At 46.5% G+C, this 26387-nt stretch overlaps 1 protein-coding gene across 1 annotated transcript in view; it reads right to left on the bottom strand.

The window, feature by feature from the left end:
• The window catches only part of CCDC85C (coiled-coil domain containing 85C), a 112111-nt gene that overhangs the window by 5959 nt on the left and 79765 nt on the right, over positions 1 to 26387 (bottom strand). The window contains exons 3-4 of the mRNA XM_048307599.1: positions 23008 to 23112; positions 6176 to 6271 (exon numbers count right to left, since the gene is read on the bottom strand). Coding sequence (XP_048163556.1) covers positions 6176 to 6271; positions 23008 to 23112 — 201 coding nt within the window. The remainder of the gene's footprint in view (positions 1 to 6175; positions 6272 to 23007; positions 23113 to 26387) is intronic.

The following is a 26387-nucleotide window of genomic DNA, read 5'->3' as shown; positions in this document are numbered from 1 at the left end:
TTGCCCACAGAAAGCAGACTGCCTGGGGTAAAGGCAGCCTTCACTTCCAGCTGGAAACACTGACTTGAAGGATACCCCTCTGTCACGTCCACATGCATTCCAACAGTTCCTCCAGACAGGCATCTCACACAAGGTGGGCATATCACAGCACAGGAGCCTCCAGGTTTTACTCTTGCCTCTGTGCTGATTCACACACCTCACCCAGGGCTTCACCACTGATAAGTCAGGTGGTCAGCTCAGTGTGCAGGGTCAGAGCTCCTGCAACCACCCAACACCGTCAAACAGCACATGGTCTCATTCACCACGATGCATCCACACACATATGAAGGAGTACAAGCATAGTTGTAGGAATAAATATTCCCATACATCCTAGGGAGATACAGAGCCAGATGCAGTGCTAGGATGGCTTCCAGCCTTTGCTGAGGTATATACAGCACTGGCTGCTCCACGAAATGGGATACCAGAGAAGATTATCCCCAGGTCTGCTTCAGCACAGCAATCCTGCTGTATTCAAACTGTGTTACAAACAAAAATAGGTCATTCTCCTAGGGCCCACAGCCTACTTGGGACCAGTCTTTGCACCAATAGGAATTATCCACATCCATTCTAAGACGACAGGAAGGGCAAGAGGGATGCAAAAAGCATGTACATGCTGACAAAGAGAGCTTCTATTTTCTGCTAAAGAGGAGGGAATTAATTATTGATCCAGCTGGACTCATACATTGAACTTGCTTGTCTGGAGCCCGTGTGCTTCCGATGCTGGCTGCAAAGCCAGCAGCCTGCAGGATCACATCCTGGCGTGGAACACCAGGGCTGCCTGGCTGGCAGCTAAACAATGGCTGTGTCCACAGGGCAAGTGTCAAGGACAACCATGGGGGAGATTAGTTAAAGATCACATCAGCCCCAGCCTCTGCTTTCAACAGCCATCCATCTTGCAGGCACAAGACTCTCAGTGGACTAAAATAAACTGTTTTTCTGCAACTTGTGCTTAAATTAAACCCACATTCCTTAGTCCAGGAGGTGTGAAAAGGTGTCACAGCATATTTCTTTCAGTGGAAATGTCTTTTAATAGAGTTAACCAGGCAGAGCTGGAGCAGAAAGATGATCAGATGGAAGTTATGTTTGTATTTAATTTCTGAATCTCATTTACTCTGGAAACCATCCTGCTTCCCAGGCTCAACCCGTGTCTGGCTAAGCACTTTGTAAAGATGCGTTAGCATCTTGGGCATGGGAAAATGGGATTCATAGTGATAAAATGCAACAGCCTATCCAGGAAAGGCATGTTGGAAGAAAATACACTCTGAAGAGTTAAATAACCTCTTGAAGCAAGACAGGAAGGCCTTTTCTTAGTGCTGACCCAGGCCCAGCTATTCTCAGATACTGCCAGACACCTCCTCAGCCATTTAGAAGAACCAGGTTAATGTTCCTCCAGTTACACCACTGGGACATGCCTTCACATCAGCTATCTATGGATCAGCTAAAGTTCAAGGACTGCATTCAGTGTAGGTCTAAGAAACTGGGGTATGTCCTTCTGTGATTTCTGCCACCTCCCAACCCAGGAGCCTAAAGAAAACAGACAAATGTACCCCAGGCTCAAAGTGGCTCATGCCATCCCCTCCTTTTTGCTTTTCATCAAGCTGCACTGACAGTACTTGGTCCTCCATTGACACAGCAGCCCTTTGTTATCTCCCTGGGTAAAATGCCAGCCAGTGAGAGCAGCCTGCTCCACTCGGGCATGGGGCTGTTCCACATGCAGGAGGATGGGGCTAGACTGGGAAATGCTGCTCTTCTGCATAGGGATGCCACTTCCTGAAAACAATTTTCACCTTGCTCTCAGTGGGCTTGCTGGCTTGTCTGGCTTTCTCCCTACTGATAAGTAAACTGGGGAACACCTCCAGGGTTCTTTGAGACCGCACTGATGTCTGTAAGCAAGGCAGTGTCACCACAAAGCCATCCAGTCCACCACATCCACCTCCCTTCTGACTTGCTGTACTGACCCCATATGGCCAAGATATAAATATATTTTAGAAACAACAAGTATTCAATCAAAAAAACATCACTAAAGAGTCTGAATGACAATAGTAAAGCTTTGGAAGGGAAGCTGAAAGTTGAGGTATTCCTTCCTGTAACACAAAGCACTGTGGGCTTGAGGGATGCTTTCCAAGTTGTGGAAACCTCACTAATTTTGTTGCTTCATAAGTCAACTGGACACAGCACTGGGAAACACAGCATCCTGCTTCAGCAAGGAAACAGTCCATATGCCCTGCTAGAATTTTTCCCTAGTTTTGGAAAGCCAAATCCTGTCTTATCCACAATTAGTGGGAGTGATGATCACCTGCTTGATAGCTCTATGTGCATGGAAGAGGTCCAGGCTCCTGCTGTGGGGGCAGCTGGGTTATAGGCTAAATGTCATTCTCTTACATTTGTCTCCCCATCACCTTCCCAGGTCTTTAGCAGGTTTGTTCAGTTCCTAAGAAAAGTGCTTTGATGTTCAGTGAGATACTGAGCTGTAGCATATGTACCTTTTATTCTTGTTAGCAAAAACAGCTGTTAGGAGTGCCAACCTGTCATCTTGCTCCTTATTTAGTAGGTGCAAGCAAACAAAACTATTTGAGAAGGAAAAATAAAGAAAATCCTAAATGCACTCAAGGAAGAACTTACTCTAAATTGCAGGCAGCACTTCAGCCACATAGATAGAATTTAGCTGGCAGAAAAATCCCAAGGAAAAAGCCTGGGGGATATTACGTATGTGGGTGCAGATAGAGGCAGTCCAGAAGTCCTGCAGATCCACATGAAGTGGACAGCCCCTCAGTGACTTTTGCTTGGGCACAGAGATGCATCCTTGCAGCCTTATCACTTGTGATGCACAGATTTGCATGCAAGCATTCCACAAGTGGAGCCAACTGCACAGAATCATAGAATAATAGAATGGTTTGGCATGGATGCCATCCATTGGATCAGGTTGCTCAGGGCCCCATCCAGCCTGGCCTTGAACACTTCCAGGGAAAGAGCATCCACAGCTTCTCTGGGCAACTTGTTTCAGCGCCTCAGCACTCTCACAGTAAGGAATTCCTTCCCAACACCTAATCTAAACCTGCCCTCTTTCAGTTGAAACCATTGCCTCTTGCCCTGTCACTACGTGACATAAAAGTCCCTCTTCCTCTTATTTGTAAGCCCCCTTTATAGGACTGGAAGGTGCTATAAGGTGCCTCTGGAGCGTTCTCTTCTCCAGGCTGAACAGCCCCAGCACCCTCAGCCTTTCTTCATAGGAGAGGTGCTCCACCCCCTTGATCATCTTCATGGCCCTTCCATCTCTCCTTGCCTTTCCTTGCAGTAAGGAGCTGGCCTGCTAGAGCCATAAGAACTTCCTTTCTCAACCAAGAAGGGCTTTTTCCAATATCTGCTGTGGTATAGTCAAAGTCCCATTTGTAGGCTGCTCTCTTCTCAAGAGAGTCATGATGTGTATCACAGGAGGTGAGGGTCTAAGGCAGCAGCTGCATCCAGCTTCCCACATGCAGGGGCTGGCACTGGAAAAGCTACCCAGCTCTGCAGGGTGCAAATAAGACCCACTCCATATGCTACAGCATGATGTGGCCAAAAAAACATCTGCGGCTGGAGACCAATAGCCACTATTTCACTGTGCCACAAGAGAGGAGGAGAGATTGAGATCATGACCAGTTTCTTCAATCTTTCAATTTCCCGATGATCCTTGGAAATGGGCCACAGCATGGAAAAATAAACACCTTCTCATCTCTCCCTGCCACACTGACCTACAGGAGAATTTCCTCCTCACTTCAAATGTGAGAATATTTTTAACCTCAAGCAAGTGAGCAGGACGCATCACGTGAGATCATTTACGCCCCATGAGATGTGACTGCTATGTCACCTGCTTCCTCACTCAAGCCGTGACACTTTCCACGGTTTTGGAGACAGAGAAGTGCACCTCACCAGCCAAACTATGAAATCACAGAGGAGAATTTCTTCTGAATTTCTTCTAGCCCTTTCTAGGAATCCACAAAGCTCTGAAGCAGAAGGATTACTAATATGTGCAAACAACCAGTCATCCAACTTCCTTTCAATTCCTTTAAATGAATCATTGCGCCAGACCTTCCAAACTTAATTCCAGTTTCCAAGAATCTTCCTCATTAATTTTCAATCCTTTTCATAAGCTTATCAAACCACATCTTAAAACCATTTATGTTTCTTGCCTTTAGTAAAAAATTCAGTCCTGTAATTCCTAAAGCAAATAGGAAACTAATTACTCCCCAGAATATGATCATAATCAATTCATAAGTATTTGATCTTGTAATTTAAAAATGCTACCAGCTCTGCTTAATACTATCCCTCACCACCACCTCGCCAAATGCAATGAAGAGCAGGAGCAGAAAGGTATGAACCCCACTGTTTGGGAAGAAAAAGCCAGCAGCAGTAGTCTGGACTGCATCAGGGCTTGGATGATTAATTGCAATCAAAGCCAAGTCAGTACAAAGTGACAGAAAAACAAAGGTTCACATGAGTTTGCAACATTCTGCAAGGCAACATTTAGCAGATCCATCTGTATATATACATATATATATACATACAGGAGAAATGTCACCCACAAGCACATTGCAGCATAGTACAGGATGGAGCTTTCTGATAGCACAGAGCCATTCACAATATGCAAAGAAGAAACTTGTTGAAAAACACAGGACAAATACATGTCAGCAAGTGAACTGCCACTTGTGTGGTCAGCTCCTTTGGGAACAAGCAAAAGCTGTACTAAAGGTATTTCTTAATCCTTGACCATGCTGGACATCCTTGTCTTAGGTAGTTATACAATCAATCAATAGGAGTTATACAATCCGGATGTATAAAGTCTCAAGAAAGCTGAAAAATCAAGATTTTCAATTTGAAGGATCATTTATAATTTAAATTCAAATTAGACCTAAATCAAACCAAACTTCTCTGCCTTTAATAACTACTTCAGAAATAGTGGCACTCAATATCCTCCTAGGATCTTGGAACTGCTCAGTTGAACCAACATCCTTGCCAGCCACACTACTGCTTCTTCTGACATTTGTTGGTTTTACCACCATCACCACCACCATCACAAAATCTGTCCTGGAGCCAAGAGACCCTTGACAGGCACGATATACTAAGCTAGAAACACTAAAAATTAGAAAATTTAGGGAATTTGTAGATCAAAACTATGAGCAACATCTGTGCCATTTATCTACCTGTCAGATGTGGAAAGGTACAAAGCAAAGAGCTTTGTAAGCATCTCTCTCCAGGTCTAAGATCATCCAAGCTAGTGAAGCCACTGCTGGACCTTTTTTCCAGCTATGACCATAGGGATCTGAGCTCCAGAGCAGCCACCCAGGAATCCTCCTTTGAGGTGATGAAAGCTTTTTAACCCTGTACAAAATTTTTCAGCTTCAGCAAATCCGAATCTATAAATCATTATATTTCAACCAAAGACTAATTTAGTTAAGAGACTTTCCAGCCATCCCTATGGCACCTTGTAAAGGATTTGTGCTTCTGTGTCTCTTAGATACTCAGAAGTCTCTTGCTTAACTACTTAAACATGTAGCACTGGGGAATTACACTTTTTCTGCTAATGGGTCGTCACTAGAACCTGAGAGGTGCTGTGAAATCATGGTGCAAGTTTTCTCCTTTAACTCAGCTACCAGTCTCCCATGGTCCCATTGTCAACAGTCCTGACTTTAATCCCTACTGATGATGCACATCCTGTGTGGGTAGGATGTCACTGTGTGCTGTATATCCTCATAAAATAAAATCTTTGTCCTTTGAAGGCTGCTGCAGGATTTTCAACAACAAAATACATGTAGGAACTGCAGGTTTTGTGTCCCTTTTTAAAACAGCATTTCAGTCACCACTGTCACCCCTGAGACCCAGCTTACGCAGGACTGGTGAACACAAAGGGTAGCCAACACCTTCAGCATCAGCAGCTTTTACTGGATGTTTCCCACCCCCAAAAAATAGCTGTGCATAATCTTGCTTAGCTCTGCAACTATTTTAAGCAATGCTTATTCATCATGATACAGGTGTTGGTTACCAACATCCTGCCTGAGTATTAACTTTCTGTGTTCAGTTGTTTCCACAAGAAGAGCCAATGCCCAGCTCTGCCACTCAGGTGCAACACAGGACACCTGAGTGCCCCACACAGCCTTACCTTCATAGCATGCACCACAGCCTCTGGCTTCTGACCCACAGGGACATACCCCGCTGCAGGAGAAGATGCAAGATCAGATGTCATGCGAGCTGGTCCCTGGGGAAATAAGAGAAGATATGTGTTAATTGCCCTTTGGGTGATTTAAGCAAGGAGGAAGAAAATATCCAGAAAATTTGACCACTAGCTTGTCTCAAATTCAATCCCCTTAGCCACCTACAAAGACAAAAGCCACCACTACCTCTTCCTCACAAGTCACTTCATTTGACACCATTTAAATGTACCATCACTCAGTCTAGATGCATTCAGGCAGAAGAGCACCCTGGTTTAAAGCTAAATTGATTCAAGAAATATTTTTTGTTCATTTAGGATAACTTTGTACAAGGACAAGATCAAACAGTACTCATCCTTCTAGACATGGGAGCAATGCAAACAAGATGATTTTCCAGCATAAAACGGTCATTTCTAAGAAGCTGTGTTCATGAAAGAAATAGTTGGCATAACTTCATTGCTTCTCTGGCAGCATTTTCACATAGACATCAAGTACCGATCTTCAGCTACAGAGAAAATTGTGAAAGCAACCTTAAAACAAGCAGATGTCCAAACCTAATGTTGGCTGGGTTCGTTTCCAAAATGCTGGCCAGTCCTCCTGCACGAAGGATTCCATTGGGAAAGATGCCAAAATGACATTTTGCAAAAGATTTCTACTGTCCACCCAGCCTTGTAAGCATTTTTCATAGCATAGGGCTTTCCTTTTTCTACAGGCATCCAGCCTGAATTATGAGAGACACAATATCTTTATTCAGCAAGTTGCACCCTGCCTGTCCCTAATATTTTTGCATTGCTTTTTAACTCCAGGAGAAATCAACAATGAAATCATTGACCAAACTTTGTATTTAGTCTTCACATCCTTTAGGAAACACAAAGAATTATTATACTTGGGGGCCTCTGAAAGCAAATTAGGATGGCAGAGCTGCATGTAGCACCATCACAGGAATGCTTTCACACACAACACACGAGGCACTCCATCCACGTCTTTTCTGCGTTTAAAAACACAGCATGTTTTATGCTTTGTCTCATCACTTTGCCTTCCTTGCCAAGGCCAGCAAGCTAGTTGTGCCAGAATAATCATAGAATAATAGAAACACAGAATGGTTTGGGTTGGAAGGGACCCTAAAGATCCTCTAGTTCCAACCCCCTGCCATGGGCAGGGAACCTTCCACTAGATAGGTTGCTTAAAGCTCCATGCAACCTGGCCTTGAACGCTTCCAGGGATGGAGCATCCACAGCTTCTCTGGGCAACCTGTGCCAGTGCCTCACAACTTTTACAGTAAAGGAGAACCAATGGAGGGGCACTTTCTCAGCTCTCATTCTTGCAAATGTTTTAAGTTGTAGGGGCCTTTTTATTAATAAAAGTGTTCATGTGCTTGTATTAAAGGAAAAGATGGGCTCATCTATTAGGCTACAGACAAAAAGGCATGGAGCCTTTCAAGCCCTGGCCACTGATCTGTGCCAAACCCACGTCATGACCAACAGCCATTTACCCATAATAGCAACCTTCATGAACTGAGTTGCAGGTGATACACAAATTTCCTTTGGAGAGGGGGTGGCATCTCAGAAAAAGGAAAGTTAGACTTGCTAACCCTGCAATAATTCTCCAAGGTTATTTAACAGACTGAGAAAGCAGAGGCACTCACAGGCTGGGCATGGTTCTGGACCTAGTGGCAGAGGGTTACAGCTTGTTGGAGCTGTGGCCACCTGGGGACATGTCCTCAGCCACCCCGTCCATAATGTCAGACAGAAAAGACAGAGGCTGGGGAGGGAGCACTAGGGACTGGATCCAGCCAGTATGCAGCTGCAACTTACGACTGCAAAAGGGGTTACAAATTTCTCACAGGGCTGGTAAATGCAACAGAGTCCTTCCAGGATCAGCTTCCCACAGAGGTCAGAGACACCAATGCATGCATAATTACTGAGGCTTCATAATGAAAGATGCTTTCTTTCTATAAATGACCAGGACCATGACAACCGAAAGAAGAATATTTAGGAGTTTTTGGTCATACTTGATATGGATCTTCTCCCATGGCCGTCTTCAGAACTAACACGGGAAATGCCAAGCAAAGGTCTAACATCCAATATTTTTTTAGAGTTGAGAGTAATATGACAAAGTTAAAAAGAATTCTGCTGGATGGTGCTGCAGACAACATTTTAAATACAGTTTCCTGGCCAAACTAGAGTAGATCACGAGGTCTCCTGTATGAAAGACAGCAGCAGCTTCTCCTCACATAACTGAAGTCACTAATGAGCTACAAAGCACTTCCACGATCACAATCACTCTCAAAATTATTACAGAATACAAATGAAACAAAAATGATTAGAGAGAAATGTTTTCTAAAGAGCTTGATCATACTTAACCAATCACCATACTGACAAGATAAAAGCATTCTTGCAAACACAGTGATATACTGGATATATCATATCACATCACACAAAAAACATTGAAAGGATCACCTTCCTTCTCAAACAAGGGCAATCAACTGAGTGGCCCCTGAACACGGGTAGAGAATTTGACTGAAGAAGGGAAAAATAATTTTAAAGAATGAGAAATGCAGCAAAAGAGGTAAACCCAAAACTTCCAGTCAGAGTCTAAGTGACAGATTACTTCATTTCTAAAATAGGCATGATCCTTGATCCTTAGCTTGGAAGCCAAAAGCCCCAGCCAACAGAAAGAGATGTCCAAATTGCTGAGTGCCATCATCAGCAATGGTGAGTGCACCACACGGCCACGCCACTGGCCCACTGCCCCAAGCCACAGAGACCTCCCCACCATGCCAGGCTGGTGCTACAAAAGGTCAAACACAGATGTGAAGAAAGTAGGGAAGCAAGCAAGGATCTCACCAACACCCCCGCTCTTTGCAGCTATGGGATGCAACCAGTAAACTACACACACGGCTAAGGGTGGCTCAGTATTCATTACTGCACTCAGTGCTTCTTGGGCAGCTGCACCCTCAGGGAAGGCTCTTTCCAGTCACACACCGAGCCGGCGTTCTATAGAGGGGTTGGTGCTTCATTTCAGCGCTTTTGTTGTGAACCCACTGATTTCAGTGCAGTTCACAACAAAAGAGAAAAGCTTCAGCCAAACTCCTATCAGCTTCCTGCACAGAGGCACACATAAAGGAGGCCAGAATGGAGATGACTGCAGTCAGCAAGGAAAGAAGTGACAACATATCCAGCAGGATGCATGGCCAGCCTTTGGAGGATGGAGGAGAGGAAAATGGGCAGAGTTCACAGATACTGTTAGCTGAAGGGGAGGAAATGGAAGGAATTGGAGATAAGGTCAAGGTTGCTATATTGGAAAACTGCCAACAGTGGGAGAAGGGAGGGAATGGGAAGGAAGAGGAGGATGTGTATTTTACCAAGCAGGAAACCCATCGAGGTGAAATGCAGGGGAGAGGGAAACAGAGACTGGAGATAGGAGATTGGAAGGAGGGCAGGAGGGCAGGGAAAATCTCACGTAGTCAGTGTCAAAGTAGTAAGTAAAATTGCACAGATGGAGGAGACTCCTCATGCCTAGAACAGATGCATTCGGAAACTGTAAGCAAGAATTCCCAGAACTGCACCCCAGCACTCTAACTCAGCTAATCTGAGGACCTCCACCACTGCAGAAACCCATGCCCTTCCTGTTCTCTATAGCTGACATTTTCACAGACATAGGAACACAACTGACTCAGCACCCTGGCAGACAATAATAGCAAGGTTAATCTGGATACATCCTAAGAAGCAGAAATTGTCCATATAGGCAAAAAGCAGTATGGTGTGTTTTGAGGCATGCATCACTCTCAGTTTCCTCTCCCTGTCTGGTTTTGTTGAGCATGCAGTCTTTGTATTAAATGGACATATGGCTTTTCCACTTGCTAGGTTTTCAAAGTGTTTGGTAGCTCAGAGGTGGTTCACTCTTCATCCTCAGATATGTAGCTGAGGCATCACATAATTATATGAATGAATGGTGTTACAAGACAGCTCAGAAGTCACCAAAAATGCCTTTAAAATTTATAGTAAAGATGTTGAGAAATAGCATACCACTTTAGGCTTCATCCACAGCCGCAGTCACCCCACCAAAAGGAAGAGCTGCCCAGCAGTGAGATTACCAGTCTAATTAAGGAGAGGGGGTCTAGGTTATGTCTCTGAGTTCCCAGGTGCTTGCAAGAAGCACCTTTCCTCCCTGTGCACAGGGTCTATTGACCACTGCACCTCTGAGACCCAAAGACAGCTCTCCAAGATACATCCTTAAGAAGCAGAAGTCCCAGGAAACCAGAGGCAGTGGAGATGTGTGTGACCCATCCTATGCTTGCTCAGCAAGTTGGTGCTTTTGCTTCTCTCCAAACCACTGCGGCTGCTCAGAATATTCGAGATCTCTGTGGCATGGATATCTAACGAGTTCAGCCCTGGAAAGAACAGCCATATCTCTGCTGCCAGGATGGTTCTGGGACTGCAGTATCCTGAGAGGGTCCTGGTGAAGCTCTTTGCATCCCTCAAGGGAGGACAGTGCCAAGTACCCCCCTACCCAGGCGCTTTTCCACTGGGAAAACCACAACAAGAGCTATTTCTCTGCTTCCTCTGTGCAGACAGCAGTACTGAAGCACCAAGGGACACATTTCCCTTTCAGCCCTCACCTGCTCCTCCATTTCAAGCAGATCAGTGCTGAATATTTGCTGGTATCAGTGATGGGACCAATGCACTTCTCAGAGCTTACTGTTCCCACATGGCATCAGTCCCCTCCCCATCTCACCCACCCCACGTCATGCACGCCCAAACCACAAATCCCCCAGAGAAGCTCAATTCTACCTGAGACCCTCCCAGAAACCTCTCTCTGGAGCCTGCAGGGCTTGTCTCCAAGTCTGTATGGAGATTCACAGTCCAGCTGTATAATTGACTAAGAGAAGAGAGAGAAACTCTGCAGTCTCTAGTGCCAGAGCATCCTTGAAGCAATATGCTACACACAGGGGATAAGTTCCCCAGTTGTCTGTTGCTAAAATGATACTTGACACACTGACACCCTCCAATCCAAAGCAGAAAACAAAGCAAATCAAAGTAGCCTCATTCACTGCCCCAGCCAAGAACCCAAAAACCATCAGTAAAGCAATAGTGCTAATGTGAGAATACTCACAATACTGCCAGTGATCCTTTCCAATCTCACACCAGAAAAATGAAGAGCAGAGGCCTCAACTTGCAGCTGCTGGCAAACATCTGCTGCTCTGTGTCATGCCACGATGTCATTACCAGTGCCTAAGACCAAGTTGCCTAATGAGTCTTTGCTGGCTCTATCTGGCTGCATGGCATGTGGTCCCACACAGATGCTGACAACCACTGCCACGGATACTCCATTCCTGTGTGTTTGGAGGACCAAAATTAAGAAGACTCTCTGCAATAGAGCACACTGTGAAATCCTGATAATGACACACCTCCACAGAGGTAAAGTAAGGCTTAAAATACGAACATCTCTTAATAACAGTGGGAATGCTTTGGAACCCAAGAAGAAAAGAGCCTAACTGGGCACAACAGGTGTCTGCTCTTTTAGAGGTTTTGGATCAGAAATTTCAAAAAAATGACAAAGAAATTGTGATAAACAATTTCTCCTTGATTCCTCCAGGGATCTGAAAAGACATAAGACCTTGGTCCTTCCAAGTTTTCAATCTCTTTTTGCTCAATTATACTCTGTCTTTTAATGACACCCTTTCCTACCTCACCTCCAAGAGAGTTATTCCTGATCTGCAGAAAGACTGCAAAAGACTAAGTTTCAAAACCCAGAGGAGAACATTATGCTGTTTTTACCTCAGCCAGCAGGCACAGCCTAGGCACTGAGGATGCTTCAGATCAACACGGAACATATGAGCAAATATTAATGCTTCTGAACCTCACTTCTTCCCTTACCTTTTAGTAATTTTTGTCTACCATTTCAAAAAACAAGCATTTAGAATTCAAACCTGATTAAATAAGACACACTTTTCTAATGGCATACCTCAGACAACATTAAAGCTAAATGGAGTCATATCAGACACTGTGAAGTTTTTATTGTCGAGACAGAACACAGAAAATTACATTACATCAGGCACTGTCAGACAGCTCACAATAAAATTCCCAGGCACATCTATTTATCTCACAGTGGTTTTGTTTGCAGCCTCCTTACCCAGGTTTGAATTATGCTTGGACCCTTCCTTAGTACCTGTCACCATCCAGGTGTTTTAAATAAATAAAGGTGTCAATGCCACTCTGCAAATTAGGAACTGTTAAGAGACAAGCAGGAGGCAGTAATGTGCCCACAGTTCATGGAAAGTGGGTGGCAGAGCCAGGTAGTACCATGGAAAGGTGCTGTGCCTGGCACCCCAGTCCTGGCACATTGACAGAACAGGGGGCCCAGCACATACTGGTTTTGTGAATGGCACTGGTGGCTAGAAGTTTAAGGAAGTGCCTGGAGCAGCTCCAGAGAGGCAATGCTGGGGGCAGATGGGGAAAACCAGCAGGAAAACCAAGGACTGAGAGCACAAGGACACTCTGGCATGGGAGAAGGGAAGGCAGGGAAAGCACCAAAACCCTGAAGCATGGTGTCCCCATCAGAAGAGTAGCACAGGCAACACCAAGGGCAAGCACTGGGCTCACATGGACTCATGGTCCATTCAGAATGAGAAACCTCCCTTCACACAAAGATGAGTGGCATTCCTGGGTGATCACACACACAAAAAAAAACCCCTGTTATCACCAGCCTGAGAAATTCCCTGGCTCCCCTCATTGTTTTGCATCCCAGGCCACATTTCCCGCGCTCCACTGCCCCGCAGCTGCAGAGGGGTTAATGGCTGAAACAAAGCGCCGGTGCCACGCAGTGCTGAATCGTGACATGACTCCAGGCTGACATTTCACCCTCCCTTCCTTCCAAGTCCCTTCCCTCCCTGCTGCATCTTCTCATGCTCCTAAGGGAGCCCAGCTCCTCTCATGGCCCCGCAGGGACAAGGCTACCTGGTGGCACTCTGGTAGCAGCCCCAGGGGTTCCCTGCTGGCTACAATAAGATTTCCTGGAGGCACAAAGAAGCGACCAGTGCCGGCTCCTCTGCGAACCACACCATGTAACGCACAGCCTTTTTGCCACCCTGATACAGATGATGCCAGACCTCTGACATCTGAGCATGGGACACCCTCACTAGGGCCAGGGAGCACCCTTATGTGTCCTGTCTGCCTGGCTTCCATCATCATCCGATCCAGAGCAGTGATGGTGCTTGGCTGTTGTTATTCCATGCCTACCGTGCACAAAGCCTGCCAGCATCCAGCTCAAATTGAACCACCAGCTCCCTTCTTGGGCACTTAAATGGCTGCACAGTCCTACGTTCCCAAAGACACATGTGAACTGCCCCACAGCTGCAAGCGCTTGACACCCTGCCACCAGGCACAGGAGAAGGAACCTGCAGAAGATTCCTCAGATAGACACGGCTCTCCAGCACAGCACAGGTCCTGGCCACTGACAGGGAGTGAGGGCAGAGCCATCAGGACTCTGTATTAGCATCTTCCTTATCAAATCAAGGGACTTTATTGCAGATGATAATCTCCTTTGGCATTACTTAATTTGCTGCCTTTAATCATAGAGAGCAGCTGGTCATGTAAACATTCAAATCCATGAATTAACTTCTGGGTCCACACAGGAGCTTGTCTGTGTGTCTCAGCCACCTCCTCCTGCATCTTCATGATGTTCCCAGCATGCATGGATGTCTACTTAAGTAATAAAAAGGACTTACATGGCACTTTATGATTAATAAAGAAACAATTTAACTGTTTCATTGCTTTCTCAGCAAACATCACAGACACCCAACAAAAGAACAGCTTCTCTCCCCGGCCGGCATGACACAGCACTGGCTGTACGGGTTGTGTTGGGGCACTGAAGGGAAGGGAAGATTTCAGGGACTGCCCCAAACAGAAAAACAAAGTCAGGACATTGTTTGCAACTGGATGTCATTACAAACAGGAAGGGTGTCTTTTCTCAGCACTGAGCTGATCGCAGCTCCAGACTCGGGAGACTCCTTGAAGCATGCACAGCCGGCGAGTCAGCCTCCTCCAGCAGCGGTGGGGGAGAGGGGAGTGATCACTCTATGGGTTGGTAACAGCGCTGGGCAGCTGGGACGGCTGCACCCTGGTAAAAAGCACCAGCGACAGCTTCAGCTGCCCCCTCGGACTGTGAAACCCATACCAACATGACATATGCAGAGTTTCAGCCCACAGCCACCTGACACAAGCAAACAGAACAAGTCTGTCTGGACAGAGCAAGTCCACGTTGTACCAGCAGACAAGTGCACTAACTCTGACTGACTCACAGGGGCACTGTCAGCGTAAGGATTTTGAGAGGTGCTACTACTTTTGATAAAGGAACATCAAGCACATTTGTTTTCAGAAGGAAACGGTGGGCATTTTTAAGACTTTCATGATTTTGAAGCAAATCTGATTTGGGGATGATGCAGGTGAAAGCCTCTGTGTGGGTAGATGATGCATGCAGGCATGGAGGATACCTGTGCACATCTGTATTGCCCCTCAGGTCTCCATTTCAGCCTGGCTGCCCCCCCAGTCCTGAGACACAGCAAGGCTCTGTTGTGCCTCTGCCTCTCCCCCAACCCATTGCCAGCCCGACACAAAGGTACATGAAAAATGAGCATGAGAACCTACAGCAGATCCTCAAAGCAGATGAATTTTTCTTGCCTCCTGTGGTTACCTGTAAGGACAGATTATGGGCACGGCCTGTCAGTGCCTCTTTTGCTCATCAAATCCCCAAACTTAGTCATTGCCAAACTTTGTGCTGGTTGGCTGCCATGGGGAAAAAAGCCACCCACTGCTCAGAGCCTCTGCAATAGCAGCAGATGAAGGGCAGCTGCCTTCAAAAATGGATTGGTTTGTTCTCAGCTGCTGGTAACACACCCTGAAGCTTCATCATAGCACTCTCAGGGCCATAAATCCCAACAAACCTTTCATTTTACTTTCTCTTCTACAGCTACTGTAGCTGCAGCAGCATATCAGCTGCCTTGAACTTCTCTTTTTGTCTGCTCAATAACGTCCTGGTGGTATCGGTGAAGCCAGTGGGAAGAAGCTGCCTTCTGCCACGCTTCTCACGCTTCTCTCAATCATTGCTTCCCCCTGCCTAAAAAGGCACCATGGCCATCACTGATGTGGGAAGGTGAGAAACCAGCCTAGAGTCATCCTCTGACAAACACCAGCTGCGCTCAGCTCACCTGACAGCTACTGGGGATGGGGTGCAGGGATAGGAGAAGGCAGGGGACCATCAGGGCACTGCACAGGATGGCCTTCTGGAGCAACACAAGGGGCTGAAGGCATTTTGAGAGGCCATGAGATGCTGAAAATGCATCTGGGCACTGGCACCAGGCAGCCAGGGATCCCGCTGCCCAGGGACTTCATGCAGCACTATGAGGGGCTGGGAGCTCCTTGCTGGCAGTGGAGGGGTTGCTGTGCTGGGACACCTTGGGGCCCTGCTAAGGTCCCCAGTGCACCAGGTGAGTCTGCAGGGACATCAGTGTCCCTGACTCCTTTGGGTGCAGAGGAGACAGGGGAACATCTTCAGGACACCACAATGAGAACAGTGTGGTGATCTTTTGCTATTTCAAGCTTGATTTTAAAAATCAGGTTGGCTTTAAGATGCTGATCCAGTTCTTCTCCCTGAGAGGAACAGATTTCCTCCAATGCAGGCTGAGAAGGGACCACAAGAGGAACTGCAAGACTTGCTCTGGGTTCCCCACTGAGACCCAAGACCAGGCTTGGGCTACAGCTACATGTCCTTGCCTACACCAGGTTGGTTCAGGGGCCAGCTTGGTCCTTCCCCTGCAGGGAGCTGAGGGAGAGATATAGAGTTACCTTCTCGCTTTTCTTCTGCCTTAGCCCTTGTACAGATCAGGATGGAGACCACAGTCTTTCTGGCCAAAAGGCAGAGACAGGACTGTCACTGGGGCTGGGGTTTAGCTACTATGGGCCCTCACATCACCTCTCCTCACCACCACACTCACAGGCTCAGCAGATAGCCAGCGCTTCAGCCAAGGACTCATCATCCCTTCCCACTCCATCTAATGGCTTCTCTTTACACCTACAGACCACAAACATTTGGGCTTGTTTTTGTAATAGCACGTGTGCCATATGGCAAAATGAAATACACTTCCCCCGAGTGCCTCTGCAAGGCAGAGGTACAAAATGTGACTCATTGTGACAGCATGGTGGGATTCGAGGGAAGGGGCTGGTGCTGCAGCCAGAGGTATCTCCCAGGCTTTGCATCCTGCAAGAAGTGGACACTGGAGAAAATACAGTCAGAGACAGTGTCAGGAAGCCAGAGACTCAGCAGCTCTCTAAGCTGAGTGCTCTCCACTGCGTAACCACACTACTACTTCTTTGCATTTTCCTATGGACCTTGTTGCTTTTGGAATAGATTTAGAGGTGAAAAAGAAATTGTGTCTCCCCAGCCTAGTCTGTAGTCTATACAGACTCCTGAGAGAAGTAGTTTTGAACACTCTAACAGAAGTATCACTTTTTTCTGGAGATACTTACTGTAGTCCTCAGGAGAATATATAAAAGCTGAGTATTGGCATCATCAGCATTGTCTTCTCAAAAAGAGAGAGCTTGTCTTAGCTCTCACAGAGTTTATCTGCAGGTACTTTCCCTAGGGATTCCCAGTTCCAGACCCTGGATGAGCACAAGTCCCTTTCTCCAGTCACCACCCACGGCACCAGCAGACACATCCTCCTGCACCCAGATGGGGAACCTCTAGGAGCTCCTGCTCCTCAGCAAGGGAATGCTACAAACTCGGTACAGAACCTTAAGGAAGGGGAAGGTGATGATTATTTTAACCTAACATGTCACTCACACCCATGCACCTACAAACACACACTGACATGTTCACCAAAAGGTGGTCAGGGTTACCGTGTGTGGCACAGAGGACAAGGGACACCCACTAGCAAGTCCTAATGACAGCCCTGGCATCCCTCCTCATTGACAGCAAAGAACTGGGCTCTGGGACACATTTTTCACATGCCTTAGGAGTCAGTAGTTATTACAGGCTGATCTTTATCTCAGCATCTTGCTTACCCTCCAAAAACCCCTAGGAAAGCTGCTGCCTGTTGCCTCCTTTACATCATTTTGGTCACCTTATCTAATCCTTCCTCTTGGAACCACAGGAAGAAAAATCATGGTGCGACATTGCTCCCGTTATCAGGGAACAAGTCCTCTGCTGATGAGCCATCTGTGCTGTGGCCTTATCACAGCACAGACCTCCCAGTCCTGACGCAAACCACACATCCTGTGGTGTTTACCCATTTGTTTGCTGCCAGTCATGTCTTTGGCCACCAGCACAGGCCAGAGCACCCCTTCCTCTAGAATTCCTGCTGGTGTTTTCACACACACTTTTCCACCCCCACTCCATCCACACTAGCCTTAGTATTTCCATTACAAATCTCTGAAGTTACTCCCACCAAAGGCAGGATTCCCATTATAAATCACATGAACACTGCTCACAGATTTTAAGTCTAGTCCATCCAGGCTAGCTGTGACAGCTAGTAACAAGCTGGTTTGTGTTCTTAAACACTGTGGTGTTGCAGTGGGGATCCTGCAACACGCATATATCAAACCAGGAGTCCCGTGGAAAGGAAATATATACGGACAGACAGATTCTTGATAGCTGTTTCAGAGAGATGTTTATTTCTCCAGCCGCATGGCCGGAGCTCTGCTCAGGAACTGTTCCAGTCACGGGACCAAGGGTCCTTCTCCCCGCGCAGGGAACACAAACCAACCAATGGGAACGAGGCTGAGCAGGGACAGGGTAGCCCCGTGTCTGTGCCCTCAGGGCCCCTCTCCCAGGGCTACACGGCAGGGGAGGGACCCCAACACCTCACCCGTTTTATTTTAATAAAAGGAGAATGAAAACAACTGGATAAACATAACAAGAACAGTTTCAAAACAAAACAAGCCACCCTCCTGAGTCTTTAAATGTCCAAACAGATTCTCTGGAACATCTTAGGGCTGACAGAAGGGAGACAGAATTCTCTGAGCATGCTTTGTGGGGAAACTGAGGCAGGAGAGGGTTTAACTTCTTCCCTCCCCCTTTTCATCCCCCACTCGGCATTGGAAAGGGATTTTTGGGGAAACAATTGGCAAAAGCATGGTTTTGTGAGGGAAACCATGGATGAAAAAACGGATTGGGAATACACTGGGGGTAATAGGACATAGGGTAAAAGGGAAAGGTGGGATTAGGAAAGGGAAACTGTAGGGGGGGCTTACAATAGAGATACTGTCTAACATGACTACGATTTTTTGCATATATACTGCCTTTTACAGGAACACCATCAGGCCCAGTGACCTGCGATGCTTGTAACCCTTTTCTCCCTAGTACAATATTAAATTCCACCACCTCTCCATCTCCCAAGCTTGGGATCCATTTTTCAGGGTTATTCTTTTTAATAGCAGTTCTATGCACGAATATGTCTTGCTGGTTGTCACACCTTGTTATAAAACCATAATTTTGCTTAACATTATACCATTTTACTATCCCTAAGGTCTTAGTTGCTATGATCTTTTCCTTTTTTCGAGTGGCTGCTGTTTTCTGTCTCGCTGCGTCTTTGCTCTCTCCTTCGGTCGCTCCCGTGTTGGAATTGTCGGGGCTGCTGGTGCCTGCGCGCTCTTCCCGGGGTCGCGTTCGGGGCTGCGCGGGCCGGGCCGGGCCACGCCGCTCAGTTCTCCGTGCGTCGCCTCCTCTGGTCGCAGCTTCGCTGCCGCTGCCGGGCGCTGTACCCACGTCTCGGCCGGGCCCCTGAGCGACGACCCCCCCGTGCCCTGCTCCAGCGCGCGTCTCGGCTGGGCGCGGCTCCGTTCCACCGCCACTGCCGCCAGCCGCCGCCCGCGTGCCGCCCCTCTCAGTCGGGCGTTCACGGGGCTCGCTCCACCACGCACTGCACAGGACCGGGCAGGCACCGCCGGGTCCCGCCGCTCCCGCCGCGCCTCGCTCCGCCACCGACACTGCGGCTCGCGTGGCTCCGCCCGCGCGCGGGAACTGCCTCGCTGCTGCTCGCAGAGCGCTCGGTGCACGTGGCCTGGGCCGCACGGTCCCTGCGCCACGCTTCCCTTCACCAGGACACAGCTGACATTGCTCAACAGTCTCGGTAACTAAATAATATTCACGAAAATATTCTTCCATCGGCATATATTTTGACTCCAATATTAACTGTGTCCAAACGGTTTTCCAAAAGCCCTTGGTAAGAATTAAATCCCAAGAAACATAGAAAAAGTTCTTAAACAACCATGCCAGGAAGTGTTTCAGTTCTTTTTGAGCTTGAATCAAGCTAAAATTTACAAATCGTTGTTCAAGAATCATTTTAAGTTTAAGATAAATGTCCATATGCGGCTCTGAGAGCCAAGAGTCTTCCCACGGTTCCTCCATAGTTTAGATATGGAATAGCAAAGCAAAACCAAGAAGAGGAATCCAAAGTTTCCAGGGTTTACTCACACAAATCAGTCGCTTAGGGATCGGGGATCGTTCTGCTCACAAATCTCCACCATTTGTTGCAGTGGGGATCCTGCAACACGCATATATCAAACCAGGAGTCCCGTGGAAAGGAAATATATACGGACAGACAGATTCTTGATAGCTGTTTCAGAGAGATGTTTATTTCTCCAGCCGCATGGCCGGAGCTCTGCTCAGGAACTGTTCCAGTCACGGGACCAAGGGTCCTTCTCCCCGCGCAGGGAACACAAACCAACCAATGGGAACGAGGCTGAGCAGGGACAGGGTAGCCCCGTGTCTGTGCCCTCAGGGCCCCTCTCCCAGGGCTACACGGCAGGGGAGGGACCCCAACACTGTGGATAAATGGTTCCTGCAGGCAGCTGGTTTATGAGGTTCTCAAGGTGATGGTACCTTCAGCCATAGGAACATAAGCAGCCCTCAGGTCACCTACTCATGCCTGGGCACTGAGATGGGCCTGTGGCACAGCCACAGGGCAGCGGGCAGGTACAGGTCTGCAGGAACATGTGTCCACATGGCAGCCAGAGCACCCATGAAGAGGCCAAAGAAAAGAGAGAGGTGAAAGCTCTGGGCCGTGCCTCAGCCCCCACATTCATCCTCAGCTGTGCTGCAGGGCTCTTGGATGTCCACCTGGATGTGGGTGGAGTGAGCAAGCAGCTGTGTGGGGTTTAGTTGCCAACTGCAGTTAAACCATGACACCCAGATACCAGGCAGGCCACAGAGTTACCTCAGCTTACAGGTACCCCAAAAACAGCTCTTGTGCCTGGGACATCAACTTACATGAGACTGAGCAATGGGAGCTTACATGAGGCTGTTGGCAACGAGAAAAATGGAGCCAGCCTATCTAGCTTAGTCTCATCCCAGGGAAATGGCAGGTCCCATCAGGAGCTTGTTGCTGCCTCCTCTCATGCAGAGGATGCAGAGGAAATCACTCTCACCTCCCAAAGAACACAGGGAGCCTCTGGTACACCATGAAATGACTCTGGGCAGTTCCCAGAGCTGAGGAGATTGACCTGCTCTCAGTTCAAGCTAACATACATATCACACCTTCCCTTGCAAAGGCCAGGGTCTTGTAGGCCAGACCGACCCGCAGGACCGCTGGATATTTGGTAACCAACGCAGACTACAGAGCCAATCTGTAATTCCCCATGTGCATGATGCACAATGCACAGACTGCAACTGTGAGTGTCTTTTGCTTCTGCATCTTGAGTGTGCACTTGTGTCCCTGATCCAGAGCCCATTAGAAACACCCAGCTGTGTCATTAACTGGGGTACCTCAGGGCCCTGGAGAGCTGGAGTGATGCCTGCTTGTAACCTGTGTGACAGTGAGGGATGTGCTGAGGGACTTCCTCAAAGAGTTGCACAGGCAGTGCCGATGATGAAACCCTGAACAGATGTGACAGCTTTGAAGCTGACACCAATTGTCCATCACTCACTCACATGAAGCATGTGCCAGCACAAAGAGAAATGATTTCTCACAAACACATGCCTGCTGTCTATAAAAAAAAGCCGCAGAGAAACTCAGGTACATCTAAATGTCCACTTCTGGGCATGCTCAAGACATTCAAAGACATTTGCATGAATTTGTGATCATTATCCTTTGTCACAAAAACAGTATATCATGTCAAGCCACAAACCAAAGGGATTTGGCAGGAGTAAGTAAATAAATGGCTACGTAAGTATCTGAGATGACGTGGATTTGGATCCAAAGCTGGTTTTGTTTTTTCTCTATCAACTTCCTGCAAAGAAGGCAGAACACAGCTAGGGTGACAGATGAAAGTGAATGTCACACAGCACCCAGGCCTCTCCATAAATGCCAGGTGCCATCTCTTCCTTTAGGAAGGAGAGAAAATAGGGACAAGTGGGCAGGAAGGGCTCCAGCAGGCAGGACCATCTGCCGCCAGCCCTCACACAGCCCCAGTGAGCTGTGAGGGTCAATGCTCAAGCACAAAACTCTCCTGCCAGCTCCTATCCCACCACAGCTCCTCTGCAGAGAGCTGCTGGATGTATCCCAGCCTGACTGACAAGATAAATGTAAAATCATGAATAGCAGCACTCCTTGGGGCAACCAGCACAGACTGAGTGAGCATCGCCCACCTGGAACAAAGCTGGGGATCAAAAGCCTAAGCACCAAGGAAGCAAAGCAAAATCTCCAAAACTGTAAGGCTAGCACAGCCAGACAAACATCTCCACGTTCAAGTCTCTCTGCACTCCCTATAAAGTCTCCTGTCTTTATACATGGGGGCACAAAACTAGAAAAGTGAATATTCACTTGGACACTTTTATCCCCCTTTTTTTTTGCCTGAAGCATCTCCGTCCATCCTGCCATTCAGCAGGGACAAAAAGGGGATCTGCTTCCATAGGTGGAGTTTATTTATACAAACTTTATTAAATTATTATTAAAGTATTATTGTGCTCTTCTTTACAACTGTAAGAGGTACACTAAATCTACAGAATGACTTTTTCCCAATCAAGCAGCCAGTGTATGACTGGTCCTACAGGACCTACAGCTCTGCTGACCAGTGTCCCAGACATGGAGCAGGGAGGTTCTCCAGCTGTGATGCCATCAGGATTTTGCTCACATTCATAGCACTCGCAGCCCACTCCTAGCAGGACTTTCTGACTACTTCTAGACTCTTCCTGTAATCTGGAAAACAGTATCACCAAGCAAACGTAGAGGCCCAAGCAGTGAGGGAAACATCTGGAAGGCAATCACCTGGCAGGGCTCAGGATCCTCAGCCATGCCTGGCACATGGGTGCAAGAGGAGTCCTGGCACAGCAGCACAGTATCCATCCTTTGGAAGAGGCTTTAGTCAAGATTGTTCTGTTGTTTGAGAAGCAATGCAGGCAAATCTTAGGAAACACAAACCTCATTTGTGATACAGAAAAACCTAAGACCTTACCCACTAAACAACCCTATCCATGTGCTGCCAGACACCTGGCAAGCTTCATCCACAACCAGCTTTTTTACTGCAGGCACAGGGCATTTACCAAGAAGGAGCTGCAGGTGTAACAAGACTCACCCTAGCTTTAAAAGATGCACAACAGTGACTGTCAGTTGACTGAAAACCCATGCTGGGAAGTTGATGAACTAAATTCAGGTAAAGATCAATGTTCCAGGGGCTCCCCATCCTCTCAACAGCTAAAGGTTTTAGCTGCATGTTTCCAACACCAGTTTCAGGGGGAACACTCACTTGGGAGAGCTCCCCTGTAATCTTCACCTGCCTCCTCCAGCCATGCTCACTTTTAGGGGAACCCATGGCTCTGTCTGTACGGGTAAGGAAACGTCTCTTACATTTTGCAGGGCATCTTGGTACTGTGGCAGTGATGAGAGCTGTGACTCAGAGTGGTACGGGGACAATCCTTTCCTCAGAGTCCTCAGGTCCCCTGTGCTGGACTGCTGCAAAGACAACAGAAAACAGGACAGTCCATATTAATGAAGAGAAAGAAAGCTGTGCCCCTTCTGCTGTCCTGGCTTTTCCCATGACCATATCTGTCCCCTGACCTGTTCTCATTACTTTTCCCTGCACCAACAGTGACGGCGAACATTGTAATAAAATATTTTTTACATGTCCAGTCCTAGAGAAAACACCTGCAAGCAGTTGGAGGTGAACTGTTCAACGTCTGCTACATAAAGTGATACAGCAGGAAGGCATTTTTGTCTTACTTAAGTTCCTACATGCTCAGTAAATCATTTTATAAGATGCACATAAAAAATATTTTTAAGACTTCAGATTAAATCAAAATTAGCAAAAACCCCACAAATCCAAAGCAAACAAACAAAACAAACAAACAAAAAACCACCAAAAAAACCCACACCAGGAGACATTTTCTAGATTAAGGGTCTGTGAACAGTGCTACTATGATTCACCTAAGCTTGCAAAACGTGTGTTGACAGGAACAGTTTCTTATTTGGTTACAAATTTGCTTGCACCCACAGGTCTTAAACATAGTCAAATAAATGAAGGTAGTCTATATGACCCTAAAAACCAGATAAATGCAACCAATAGTCTGCACTCAAAGGGAGAAGCAGCACGGCGTGTTAGGAGTACCGAATAATCTCCCTGGGACAAAGTTTCTGCCTTGTGTTATTAGCTCTCTGTGATCTTGAAATGCAAAGAATGAGAAGTGTTTCTCATTTATAAAAGTACACCCACAGAAAGCCAATACACAAGCAGCCAAAATCAAAGGTCTGGGAAAAGATTCTATCTTTATCACCAATAAATGTCCTCATTAACTTTTCATATTTTTGAGAGTATCAAGCAGTGCACCGTCCTCTATTTTAAAGCTAAAAAATCACGACCTTTCATATTTTTATGCTCCATTATGACTTTCAACTTGCATTTGCTACAGAAATGATGTTTTCTACTTCAAAAGAACCAAAGAAAAGTCATTGGAGCGATAAAATTTAACAGGAAATCTCATAAATTGGCTCAATTGTATATAAAACCCCACAGTAACCCAAAGGCCTGAACATAACAGAGACTTTGGGTACTGTTGCCGCGCACAGATCTCTGGAAATATTGAAAGTTCATTTCGATCTCCTGCTCAAAGAGAAGAATTGGTGCACTCTGAGTGGATACATCATTTTCTATCAGTCAAAAAACATTTTCTTGTAGCTACATGGCCTGTTTTAGTTGACATTCAGCTTTGGTTTTATTTCAAAATGTTGTTTTCTTAGGTTAAAATTTCTATAGTGACCCAGTGCTTTAACAACCATTCTGGAGCCCTCACCCTATCAGCTTTCATTTTACAAGCTATGAAGAGAAGGGCAGTTCAGAAGAAAGCCATCATGAGAAATGGATGCTCGTCCTATATGACCCAATCTGCTGGGAACTGTTGTGTCTCACATGGATCCAAGTGACACAGAATGAGTTCAGCATATCAGATGTCTGGGATTCCCCTGAATTTTCGAAGAGAGAAGATGTGGCCTATATTTCTTTTTCATTTCACAACACAGAGTCAGAGAGAGAGAGAGATCTGAAGGAGATAACTCCTTCTGAAGCTGAAAAGTGACTGCTGCAAAACTGAGTTTCCACCACTATTCCTGGGAGGTATATAATTTCAAAGAAAGGCTAGCAGGTCACAAAGGAAGATGATGAGAGGATTCTTAGCTTACTGGCAGTGTCCCAGGCATGTGATGTCTCTTGGTGGTTATCCTGAAAGGATTTCACCTTGGCTGGTTATGCTTCCACCGCCCTGCTGTGTGCAACCTCTTCTTCACTCTTGTGCGTGCGTGGGGACACGGCAACCTCCTGGAGGGGTCCTGACACTCTGCCACTCACTCCTTTAGGCTGTCAGCTCAGGAGCTCAGGCACTCTTCCCTGGCATCCGTGATGAGGGGCACTTGCATGGCCAAGGGAAAAGTAGAATAAAACAGCAGAGCCAAAATGTGAGGTTATATCTTTGTGCTGGAGACCCCAGAGGTTGCAGATCTCCTTGAAGTCTCTGCTCCAGAAGCGTGTTTGTTGCCTCAGCAGTTTAGAGGCCATGGATTACTCAGACTTTTGCAAACCACACTGAGACCTGCAAGATGCCACATGATTGTGGGACACCAGAAGTCTAGAAACATGCCTGAGAAAGAGAGATTTGGTGAACGTTTGCATCCCAGAAACTTGCTCTCTTGCCCCCAAATCTGAATGGGTTGGTCTACATAGGATTCCCCATGTGTTTCATTACATTACAGCTTGTCCTCACAGAAAGCCAAAATGCTTTCCCACCTAAGGAAGGGAGACAACCAAACCCAAGTCCAGACGACACCCAGTATCACACTGCTGTCGCTAAAAATACGCTAGTTTAAATTGATTTAATTAACTGCCCTGTGCTCCTGCCTGGAGCAAAAGTCTGCATTAATTTCAATTTGGCTTAAATTGGTTGAAATTGTGTTGGTAAATACACAGATACAGTCAAAACTCTGCTCTAACAAGTGTTTATAATGGATTAGTTCTCTTGCTTTTTTAAAGCAAATCCCATTTAAGACTGCACTAGTGTGTGACAAAACTATTGTTAGATTGTTTCAGTGACTGCTGATTATGAATCTGACCTAATGCATTCAATTTGATGGAAAGATTCCCACTGAGTTCAATCAACATCAAAACAAGCTCTTAATTAAAGAACAGAAAGGAAAAAGAGAGGAAAAAATAGGACAAGAAAAAGAAAAGACATCTAAGAAATAAAAATGCTGAGCAGAGATCTATCCAGAGGAGAAATGAGGTGTTTGGAGCAGAGAGTGGGTTTGCTAGGGCAAAAAGAGTCTTCACCTGCCATTATTTATATTCATCCCTGTCAGGAATGGGCAGAGTAAACTTTTTCCTCCCACTGCCTGTCATAAAGCCAGCCCCTTTCATGAGCACTCCACTCAATGCAATTTTCCTTCTATATTTTCTAGAAGTTATTTGGAAATGTATCTTACTCTAATAGCCTGGGGTTTTTTTTACAACAGGCTACCAATCACATCTCTGCATTATTTATCTTCCTTGCACTAATAGCAAATGTGTATTTTTTCACCATAGAAAGAAAACTGCTTTTCCTTCTCTTTTAAAATTGAAATGGTGCAGTGACACATATTCAACAGACCTCCCTAAACATTTGCACATTCCTTGGGCTTTGCTATCAGTGTTAGAGCTAACCAGGGAAAAAAAAGTGAATCCCTCATTAAAAAGCAATATAACTAAT

The sequence above is a fragment of the Corvus hawaiiensis genome, chromosome 6, assembly GCF_020740725.1.
Source record: "Corvus hawaiiensis isolate bCorHaw1 chromosome 6, bCorHaw1.pri.cur, whole genome shotgun sequence".
NCBI classification, from domain to species: domain Eukaryota; kingdom Metazoa; phylum Chordata; class Aves; order Passeriformes; family Corvidae; genus Corvus; species Corvus hawaiiensis.
The sequence above is the reverse complement of the archived record's forward strand: the minus strand, read 5'-3'. Positions and strand labels throughout refer to the sequence as shown.